General features: G+C 43.3%; 1 protein-coding gene across 5 annotated transcripts in view; it reads right to left on the bottom strand.

Moving 5' to 3' along the window:
* Positions 1–1,617: 1,617 nt before the first annotated feature.
* LOC143275933 (uncharacterized) overlaps positions 1,618–12,129 on the bottom strand; it is a 105,493-nt gene continuing 94,981 nt past the window's right edge. For 4 of the 5 annotated variants that reach the window (XM_076580466.1, XM_076580620.1, XM_076580545.1 and 1 more), the window contains 4 exons: positions 11,126–11,802; positions 10,237–10,399; positions 9,680–9,818; positions 1,618–9,235 (listed from right to left, as the gene is read on the bottom strand). In XM_076580466.1, coding sequence (XP_076436581.1) covers positions 8,322–9,235; positions 9,680–9,818; positions 10,237–10,399; positions 11,126–11,802 — 1,893 coding nt within the window. In that variant the 3' untranslated portion in view covers positions 1,618–8,321. The remainder of the gene's footprint in view (positions 9,236–9,679; positions 9,819–10,236; positions 10,400–11,125; positions 11,803–12,129) is intronic. The other variant, XM_076580398.1, reaches the window with a different exon arrangement.

Here is a 12,129-nt window from a genome sequence, read left to right on the forward strand (position 1 = left end):
GCTTGTTGTTGTTTTTCCTGGTTGTCACTCCTTGTAAACAGTTTTGAAAATAAACATGTATCAGAATGAGAAGATCACTTGAACTTTAAGTTAAAGAGAAGGCAATTAGTCGGAAAAAGACGTCAAAGATATTTTCTTAATAATATGTTGCATTATTTCTGTCAACAAATAATTCATTTTTTGGGTGACATGATTCTACAGTAGTTCACACACACACACACACACACAATTTTACTAGAAAGACAGACATGATAATAATGAAAACACAACACCAACATCACACCAAAGTCAGTCCCTCAGCACCAAGTGTTTCAGTGCATGCACCCTTGTTGAAGTAACAACATCAGTGTTTATTACCTGCATTGTGACAGAAAAAAAAAAAAGTCACTTTTAAGCTGTACAACCAAAATGTCTCACGTATGAAGTCCCATTTAAAGGAACTGAAATAACAAATGTGCTTTGTACATTATACATCACGCATGGCTCGATCTTCAGTTGTATGCGACTTATCGTTATCTTTAACGGACAAAGTTTCAGGTAAAAAAAAAAGTAAGAAAAAAAAGGGTGGGTGGGGAAGCTGGGTGGAGGGGGTGTGCATCAAAAAGAAAATGTTTCAGTGTGAAATAAAAAGTATTCATGAACAATGGGCTTTCTCGCTTTCTCTCTCCTTCCTTCTCTCTCAAACACTGACACACACACACAAAACAAACAAAACTGGCTTCTAACCACACAACAGAAAGGTCTGCTCAACACAGCAAAGACGGCAGACAGTACTGGAGGGAAAGAAGGAAGAAAGGACGAGGATGCAACAAAAAAAACTGCACACAACAATGTGGGTCGACGGGAAGGTCACCGCCTCTCTCCACACTGAACTCAATCCACTGAACCTGCAGCAGGACTTCTGTACGCACACACACACACACAGCTATACAAACCAACCCACCATACCTGCCAACCTTCAATGTGTAGTGCATGCACACACACACCATAAATATTGTGTCAAAATGAAAAATGCTACATCCCGAATGATTGATACACACTGACAGAAAACTCATCCAACAGGTCACTCGAGCAAAAACAAAACTTTGCAACCAGCATGTGGACCATGGATGCACACACACACACACACAAAACACCCAACAACAACACTGAATAACAAACTGAATGGAATAAACAATGAATCACCATAAACAATGTTGTTTCAGTAGGTAACTAATATGAAAAACAATTTCCACAAACTGAAATCAACAGAAAAAAACCCCAACTGTTACATGGATAAGGGAAAGAGGGTTACAAGCAAACCCTCAATTACCATTAAAATAACAACATCAACAACAAAAAAGGGGTCTGATTCTCTGCTCTGGAAAGATAAACAAGGCATTTTATCAGTGCTTGGAAGGATGTGGTAGGTAAGTACCATAGTCACTGATATTGAAATACTACCCTGGAGTTTTAACGCACAATAACTTTGTCAGATTTTTAATGCTTAGAATTCTGACTGGTTTGATGAGGAAAACTGCTGACAGGAAGAACTTATTTCCTGAGGCTTACACTTCTAGAGTATATTGTTTACTTATGCAAAAGTTTTATTAAAAAAACCCAACCCCCCTCCCCCCAAAAAAAAACCAACAACTAAACAATGTACATGATTATGATTTATGACAACACTGGCAAGCCACTCCATACACTTTTGGGATAACATATATATCAAAAGTGAGTACATGTTTACCATGTCCGCATTTACAGATCTTCCAAACTTCCTAAGAGCATGGTGATGATTTATAAAGTAACTGTGAAGCAAATGGATGCATTTGAGGGTCACATAATCGATAATGTATGGCAAGTTAAAAAAAATTATCAACAGCATGACAGCCACAACCACCACAGACACACACACAGTACCATTTTTTTTTATGGAAGCAATCTGACATGATGAGGTTTTCTTTCAATGCTGATTGGTCAAGGCAGGTGTACTTATTGTAAGTACATGATAACAATGTGAACAAACACAATTATGTCACATGCACATATAATGTGCTAATGATTAGTCAACATTAATCAAAATGCATATATTAATATATGAGTAAGTAGGGGGGAGGGCGGGGGGACACCACAGCAAGGGGTACCAGGTGTCTGATAAAGCTAATAATGAAACCTCTTGATGACAAATGAACACAGTATAAACTATGACAATGAACATGTAAATGTAACTGTTAAATACTGAATGGCAGTTGACATGCTGCCCAAAGATGATGATTCTATCATGTGAAAGGCCCTGCCCAACTGAATTCATGGCAAGGTTCATGTTCAGGGACAATCATCAACACCCTGGGTTTACTGTCAGAGCCCTTGGGACAAAAATATAGACCACACTCTGCAACACAAGCCAAGACCAAGCAGACTGAAGACACAACAAAGTAAATCAAGGAATGGTCAAATTCAGCCAAGAGGATATAAAGCGGAATGCACACACACAAAAACACCAAGGATCTAGATCATATAAATATTTGCCCTGTCTGTTGAATCTGACTACTACAGCTACTGGATTGGATTCTAAGGCTATCTGATAATTTTTTTTTCATATAAAAGTGCAGTCCGGAATGTTACAAACGTTGAATCAATGTTAGTCAGTGACCTGCAGTACTGTTTTGGTATCTCTCGCTTCCTTCAGTGAACATGGGGCATGCTGCAGTCATAATAAATTAAACGCAAAAATGGATTGTTATACATACTGATGGATGATGACTGATTACATGGAAATTTGTGTCAATGCCTAGTGCATCACCAAGTATTTCTTTCATTAAAAAAAGGGAAAAAAAAGAAACTTATGCTTCAAGCAAGTTAGTCAAACTGAAATTAAAATATATAGTTTTTGATAAATTGTTCATCTTTTCTTAAAAAATACCTTAGTAACTGTGTGTGTAAACAATTCAGATCTGAACTGAAATAAGAAAAATGTTTAAATGTAAATTAGTGTGTCAACAATTTGATTTTTGAACTGACACTAAGCTTCATCATCACTGACTGACAATTCAGGTGTTAAGGATCACATTTATGATTCAACCTTCAGTTGATTACAAGAAAGTGCATGCGTTAAACACACGACAGTAAGAACCACACTGATTAACCTTTGTCCTGTAAAATGTCAACGGAGCTGCTGAAACCTGTTTGGATGTCCAGGAATTACAATGCGAAGTGATGGTTGGTCAGACTGGCAACACAGCATTTCATTACATGTTGCACCACACTTATCTCTTTAACCTGAAATAAAGCCAGCTGGAAACCCAACAATACAAGCCAGGTGACAAGAGTTAAAATCAGCCATTAAAATCAACCAAGTTCTCTCACACACCAGGGGAAAAGAACAGAACAGGCTGGACTCATGCACTAGGCCAGGCATGTCCAAAGCAGCAAAACCTGTGAAACCAAGCCAGAAGGACAAAGCGTAGGTGAGCTGATACCACCCTGGTGGGCACACAACTGCTCTGACTGCCTGGTGACATCCAAAGAATGGGGGGTCACTACCAGTACTGTTCTGTCAAGAGATCTTCCCCCCAACTCACTACATCCAAGCCATCTCTACACACTTTGAAATCCAGTCAGATTTTTCCAGAAACGCTTTACATACAAAGTTCAACTGCTTTGGAAGTCTTTCATAAATTCATGGGCTTGTTCTGGTGGAGAACAGAGTGACCACTTCAGAAGCTGTTGCAAGAGGCAGTCATATTCATGTCCATGTAAATCCCCAGGCTGACTGTACCACAAATGCAAAGACCCCCAACCTCCATCCCTATTCCTTCCACTAGACCTTGAGCAGAGATCCAGAAGAAAGTTTCAATTTTTGGATTAAATATCCTGCGTTCTAGTGTACAGCATGCAAAGAACAGGGACCTGTCCCTGGCGAATACCTGGAGAATGAACACAATGAAATCTGACTTGCAGGTCAGGGTGATTCAAAGTACGGTATCAACAGAAAATTTCCAAGACAAATTGAATTAGCAGACAAAGAAGACAACCATCTGATTCACAGAAAACCAAATCAAATATGGTCCCAATAAAATAATACAACCAATGAAACTGCAGCATACGTTGAAGTAATTTTTGACCACTTGTTCAAGCTGCGCTGTCATGTTGCAATCTAAACTACAGTGATAACGGAGTACAGGAGAGGGAAGGGTTGCGATGGCAAACACAACATCAAAGAAAAGGGTTGCACTTGCAGAATGCAGCAGGAAACCCTTACACCTGTGTTTCAGATCAAACCACAAAGTTCACCAACACTGACCATGCTGGAATTAGGCGCACAGTGTAGCATGCACTGTGTAGCATACTCCTCCCTGCCACATGACTGATGATTCTCTGATGCTGCTGATTGGTCCTCAATCACTGAATGACATGGCCAAGGTTGTTGTTCACTCCCTAACAGAGTCTTTTGATGTACACAAAAACATCCAGGCCTGATCTTTACATCTGTACATAAAGCCTAAAGAGAAATGTTTGTCAAGGTTAAAAAACAAACACACACACACAAAAAAAAAACGTTACAAGGAAGCACGTAATGATGTGCTAGCTAAATGCAGGAAACACCAGGCCTGCAAGAACAGAATGCTCCAATAAATACCTATAAATCGAACAGTATAAGAATTCAATAACAGGAATGCAACAGCTCAGTGCCAGCTACACTAACTCTGTGACTGGCACAGGGGAAAGTGACAGCAGTCAGTTATGCTATGATCTATTGTGGACAGTACAGGGAAAAAGATGCAACAGCTCTATCTGAAAATAATGGATCTGACAGGACAAGAGTAGTCCCCAGACATCTTGGCTGTCACCAGGTGTGGTGCTATTTTGCGTGTCTGTCACCAGGTGTGGTGCTATTTTGTGTGTCTGTCACCAGGTGTGGTGCTATTTTGCGTGTCTGTCACCAGGTGTGGTGCTATTTTGCGTGTCTGTCACCAGGTGTCACCAGGTGTGGTGCTATTTTGTGTGTCTGTCACCAGGTGTGGTGCTATTTTGCGTGTCTGTCACCAGGTGTGGTGCTATTTTGCGTGCATGTGCATGCACTCATACACTGCAATCCAGCACCCTCCCAACACACACACATACACATATGCATGCACACACACTCAACAAAGCAAATGGCCAATGTTACGTAAAGACCTGGTCAGGTCTGCTTCCAAGTAAGCGGAAAAAAAGAAAATAATTTTTTGTTTCATGTACAGTGGGTTATGCATGCAGTAGACAACCCCTAGAGTTGAAGTTTGGTTAAGTTAACTTCACCAAGTGTGAAATTATCATGTGTGTTTGGTGTTCATTCGAAAATGCTAACTGAAACAGAACAAGATAGTAACACTCATTCTTTGAATTCGGAGAAACATGGAGAAGACAACACCTGGAGTTGACGTGTTGTTAGGCTAACTTCATTGAAAGTGATTACCACATGTATTTGGAGTTTCATTCCAAAATACTAACTGAACAGAACAAAATAGTGAAACTCACTGTCTATATTCGGAGATCTGTACATTAGCTATCTGAAATTTTCTTCTATAAAAACCAATATGATGTCTGAATTATGTTGTTAGCTGTTGTTTTTTCAGTTCAAGAAAATGAATGATTTATTTAGAAACCATTACTATTTGACTGCATTTGGTTCTGACTGACAAGACTATGGAATGCTTTATCAGAAGACAAAGGGAAAAAAACCCAATGAAATTCATGAACAATGTCTTGCTGCAAGTGACAATGATCAAGGGTGCAACTTTTGTGATGCTGAAAGTCAACGTACGTAACTGGGGGTTTAGATCTGGATCTAGATTGGACCATCTCTTAAGCCATAATTGGATTTTGTCATGTTGGAAAACTGGGTCTGCACAATGCAGATTAGTCTCAGACATTCATCCTGATCCTTAATGTGAAGACCGCCTGAGGCTGTCACAAAATGGAAAACTGTTCTTCTCCAGTGCTCTTCTGATGACAAACAAAGGAATCTTGTTCAGTCTTTTGAGGAATCACAAGCCCTTTGCTGTTATGAAACACAGCTTTCCTTTCCTTGCCTACACTGCTAAACACTGACTGAATAAGAACCCATCAGAAACATGCGGGCAAACAAGCTGAGATACTTCTGTGAAATTCATTTACTGTTTTATGGGAAAACCAATCTGTAGTCAAAATTTTTTTTGGATACCACTAAAAATGTTGAAATTGTTTTATGGACCCCCAAACTGCTCACTCATATGACTTCACATGGTCAGTTTTGTCAGCAGACCTTTACAATAACTGACTGAACTGGGTTGGAAAAATTAAATAAAATCAACACAAGTCTGGGAAAAGCAGAAAATGTTTACATCAATGTAATTATGCAAAATAATCCTAAGCACCACATCACCACAGCAAGAAAAAACAACAGAAACCCAACAACTTAAAGCCAGAAGCATAAAGGAAACCAGCTGAAAACAAAGCGAAAACAACACCAAAATCTTACTCTCAGGGTTCAAAAGGAAACTGTATGCTTGGACAACACTGGTACACTCACTTCATGACTTGAAATCTCCACTGACACAAAGCAAACAAAACAGTTGACTGAGATTCTTTACACACAAAGTCACTTGAAACAAAACAGTTTTAAAACGACTGTAACGGACTTTCTCCTTCTGCTCCCATGTAGGAAATAGCAAGAACTCCTTCCTTTGATAAGTCGGTCAACACCTTTTGATTTGTCAGGACCAGTTGATATGGAAAAAAAGGATCAATAAAAGCTCATTTAAGGATAAAAAACTAAAAACGTAACAGCAAATTCCATTCCCTGGACAGAGAGAGGGGTAGGGGTGGGGGAATGAAGAGAAAAGAGAGAGGGAGATAGAGAGGGAGAGAAAGAGTATTTTCAACATCATGACAGCAGTTTACACAGACATAATCACAGTACCATGAATAACAACAAGAGATAAAAACTCTAACTGACCGTTCCTACCTCATGTCACCCCTTGTTCCGTTTCCCCACACACACACTTGCACACAAACACACAGAGTGGTGAACCCCCCCCAAATGACCCCCCTTTTTGATCCTGTCTGCAAAAGTGCTAAGTACTTACATCACGACGTCAACATCTCCCTGCAGTGCCGGGGGGGGCAAGCAGCTGTGCAGGGCAGAAGAGGCACTTGGTCCTTAGGATCACACGAGTGTAATACTGGGCAAACAATAAATAACACACACTATGTCACAAATTTATACACACTATAACCCCACCTCAAACAGCTGATTTTGTACAAAAAATATGACATGATTACTGACTGGCTGGCTGTCTGTCTGCAACATGACTCGCTCTTTTGTTGCAGAGCCCCGACCTCCTTCCGAGGTGGGCTGAACATCTGGTCTGACACCACACATCCCTGTACGTCAGTGACAGGTGAAGATGCTAAGGTGTGAACAGCTGATACCTCTCCTCCCTTCCACACTTCAGGTAAATGGGCCCACTAACCTGACAAACCCTTCCTCCTCATGGTCAACAGGTCACGGGTGATTTGTATTTGGTGCTAGTTTCTGTGAACACAACTGGGGGAGTGAGTCATCTGTGGGTGGGCAAGTGGTCGAGTCTGTCTGATCCGCTCCTTGTACCTCTGATACAACAGGCATTCACATGGTGAGGGCTGGCTGTATTGCACATTACTTCATCTTCCATACCACATGTCTGTTGCTTTTTGTTTTGAAAGTGATGCGCATGGACAGAGATGAACAAGATAGTACAGTTTGAGCCTCATGAAGTTTTTTTTCAAATATTTGAGCCTAACTGAATCTACAGCTGTTTAAAATGTCTACTGTGAATCAAACATACTTAAATGAAAATGCCTTTCATCACTGGAGATTTCTCAAACATCTGTGGCCTCAGCTTACTTCTTCTTCTTCTCCTCGTTCATCAGATGGCCTCAAATTACTTAAACATCTACTGTTTGAGACAAGTTGTAATGTTCCTCCATTTGAGCTCCTTTCCAGTCGTCCTTCCATCACCTGACCCAGTTCATTAAACCACTGTCCATGACTTGAGCCTTCATCACAGTTCCAGTGAGACATGTATGACACGTTGAAGAATGCTGGTTTGTTTCACCTCTGTTTGACAACATCCTTAACAGTTACTTCATTGCACAATAATTCACTATTTCTGTCAGATTATCATCAGTCAGAAAAATGATGCGAGCATACATGCGCACACAAACACACACATACCGTTGTACACATTCACACAACCACAGCATGTTTAAGTGAACTGGATACTCGAAGCACAGTCAAGATGAAAGGGAAGAAGTGCTATCAGCCAGGACACCACAGTCTAAGTGGAGCTGGTGCCCGTCTCGGTCAGTCTGTCCCAGGTCAGGCCGGCACCAGAGTCCGATGGGGTGGGGAAGTCACCATCCTCAAAGTTGAACAGGTCCAGCACCTCCTGCTGGGTCTTAGGGGTGAGGACAGGGTCTGCCGAGAAGGAGACGGGGGCGCTGGTGCTGAGGGGGGTCATGCCTGTGCTGGGCATGATCACATCCAGCCACTCCGACACGTCTGTCTGCATGCCCATCACACACACCTCCCCATCCCCCTCCCCGTCGTTCAGACCCAGCGAAGTCAAATCCGGCTCTGACCCGTCGTTCACACCGCCCTTCAAGTCACCCCCACCACTGGTCGGCTGGCCGGGGGCGGGGACGCTGAGGGTGTTCTCCAGTGAGGAACCCATGCCGCTGTCCCCCCCTCCCATGCTGTTGGCCGAGCCGCTGCGGATGTGCTTGCTGGCCTCCCCCAGGTCCAGGCCCACGAAGCCAGCGTCTGACGACCACTCCATGGTTTGCAGGTCCGAGGACAGCATCTCATGCAGGTCCAGCAGGTCGGTGCTCAGGTTCAGGCTGCGCTGCTCACTGGCCGGGGGCATCACGGTCACCACAGGGGGGGTGCTCTCCACCGGCTGACCCCCGCCCCCAGCAGCGCTGTGAAGCAACGACTCTCCTCCCAGCAGGCCCCCAGGGGACACCGGGGAAGGAGCCAGGGCAGGCAGCGGGGAGATGGACTCGTAAGTCATCTGTGATGGTATGGAGGGGTAGGTGGTGGTGGGCAGAGGAAAGGAGGACGACGATGAGGAGGTCAAGGTCAGGCCACTGGGCTGAGGCACACTGCTGCTGACACTGATGTCTGGCAAAGGCTCTGCCTCCGTCGTCTTGGGGGTCAGCAAAGGCTCCGTCGCTGCACTGGGGGGCAGGTCTGCAATGAAGCACACCAACATCTGTTTTAGACAGTTCTCTTACACATACCCACAAAAACAGAAGAGCACAACCAAGATGGCTAAAATTTCCTGTTTGCAAAATTAATGTTTAAACAGACTGGCATACAGTACACTATGTTTTTGTTCTGTGCACCTATAAAAAAAACAACAACTGAAAATGGTCACTTGGTGAAGCTACTTTCACTTCTGTCTGTTCTGACAGATCAGAATTTTGCACATGAAAGGAATCAGACTCCAGCCAGTCTGCACTGGAGGGATACAGTAAAGTATGTGTAATTAAAAGTGGTGTTTTCACATTATGCTTTTCCTAGCAAAACTGCTATAACCATATGCAGAGAATGTTAACAAATCCATCCACAACAGAAAACATGATAGGCACACACACACACACACACACCCCATCTGCTGTGTATAGTGCTCACCTCCGTGTCTAATGAGAATCTCCAGCACATCGTCCATGGCCTGACACTTGGTCTGTTCCTGCAGACTGGACGATGGGGAGCCTGTGGCAGGGGAACCACCACTGCCCAGGGTCACACTGCCACCCAGTGTTACAGGGGTCTGGAACACACAACAGTCAGTCAACTCTTCCAGCATGAAATGATTTACTGATCACCATACAAACTGTCAGCTTGTTGCTGTGCTGTTTGTGCGCATGCATATAACGTTTTCTGGTTAAAGATTTGTTTTACGCCAAATTATTTACAGGAAGTGTACATTGTCAGAATTGGCGAGTTCTAACCACAGATATCACTGCTACCAATGTTCATCTGTAAAAACAGAAGCCCAAGTTCTCATATTTGTGTGTAAAAGGGAATGCATATTTTCAGTCGCCATCCCGTTCAGGAAAAAAACAAACAAACAAAACACAAAACAGTTCTCCTAATGATGTACATGTGTGCATGCATTTCAGACAAACTGTCCTAGTTCACGGTTAAGGAAAAAATATTTTCAAAAAGTCACAGAGAAGACAAGTTACCTGAGAAACGGGTGGGGGGTGTTGCTTGCTGCGCACGGCCTCGTCATATCTGGGTGGTTCCTTGAGGGGCATAGGGAAGAACGGGTTAGTAGAGACGCAATGCGCTGTCTGCTGCTTCTGGCTGGCCAGACTTTCCATGGATGCCGGCAAAGACGCTGTGCGACTGGCAGACACAACACAGAAACCGGTCTTTATTCCAAATGAATGAACATTTTGTATTCACATTCTTTGTTACAATAATACATTAACGTATTTCTTTCAACAGATACTAGCAGTAATGTTAGACTTTATTTTTTGCAAACATGCACATGCTGAGTGAAAGTAATTCAAGTTTTCATCATCACAGATGTATGCATACACAAGCTGATTAGCAATTACATGTGTATGCCCATATATGTATAACATTCAAATACACACACACTGTGTATGCATACATGCATATTACACTTAACAATGCATAGTATACTGGGTTTTTTATGGCATATTCCACAAACATTGTATGCTTGATGTTTTAAGGTTGGTTCCATGCTCACACTAAACCATATTGTATGGAGTCTTTCTTGCTTTTATTTGTTCAAAAGTGTCTTTCTCACTTTGTATCTTTGAAGTTTCTATGTAACTTTTAACTTTTGGCTACAAACACTAATCTTCACATCAAAACACACAAAAAAAGAGGATAGAAATGATGGTCCATTTGAGAATGACAAGATACCCAACACCCCTAAAAAAAGAAGAAAAAGGTACTGTGAACAGAAAGCAGCTTACTAACTAGATATATTGGAAAACATCAACAAGTGCATGCATGAGCGACTGTGTGTGTGTGTGTGTGTGTGTGTGTGTGTGTGCATGCCTGCAGATGTATGTGTGCAGTGAGTGCCTTGCTGCCTACCTGACAGCACTGAGGCCGTTGAGTGCGGAGGTGATCTTGGGCATGGAGGTGGTGAAGGTGAAGGGCACGCTGGTGACACTGCTGCTGCTGCTGCTGGAGGTCAAGCTACACACTGGGCTGACCCCAGCCTTGCTCACCCCCCCTGGCCCCTCTGTCATCGGCTTGGTAAGGAAACTGTTCACAACGCTGTTACCCCCCATACTGTCCCCCATCCCTCCCCCTCCTCCAAGGAAACCTGCTCCAGAGGTGATGGAATTCTGCTGGCTCTGGTGCTGTCGCTGTTGCTGCTGTTTCTGGATCTGCAGCTGTGCCTGCTGCAGCAGATTGGCAGGGATCTGAACAGGCTTCCCCGGGGTGGAGGAGGTGAGGGTGGAGGCGTTGAGAGAGGGGGTGGAGGTGGCAGCAGCAGCAGCCACAGAGGTTGCCATGTGCAGCTTGAGGTCGTCGGTGGGGTGTGGGTGGGTGTTGGCCAGGCTGATGTGCACCGTGTTCAGCCCACTGGTGGCTGTCTTCAGGCAGCTGACTGGAGTCCCCTGCTGGGGCGGGCAGCTCACATGCTGCTGCTGCTGCTGCTTCTGCTGCTGCTGCTTCTGCAGTGCTGACGTCAGGTGCAGGCCTGGCTGGGCAGACACCTGTGGCTGGGCGATCAGGTTGGTGCCCGGCGACACTAGCTGCTGCTGGAAGGGTACAGCCATCAACAGTTTATTAGCTTCAGCAAAGCCACTTTACTTCTCTTAAAGAAATGAAATTTTCTTCCTGACCTTTGCACAGCCAACGCACTGACAAAACTGAAATCCTGTTCAGAAAACCCAAGAACTAAAATCATTTTTGCAGTATATATTTTTCTTTCAGATGAAACTAATTTTTTTTTTTTAATTCTGAAATACAATGTAGAAAACACAATCAGAAAAAAACAAGATCCTATGTTATCATGGGAATCTTGCAGTTTTAACTGTATGCATGTTAGCTGAAAGAACTCTTGAGATGGTGCTGACAGCCGGAGA

The sequence above is a fragment of the Babylonia areolata genome, chromosome 1 (genome assembly GCF_041734735.1).
Source record: "Babylonia areolata isolate BAREFJ2019XMU chromosome 1, ASM4173473v1, whole genome shotgun sequence".
NCBI lineage: Eukaryota > Metazoa > Mollusca > Gastropoda > Neogastropoda > Buccinidae > Babylonia > Babylonia areolata.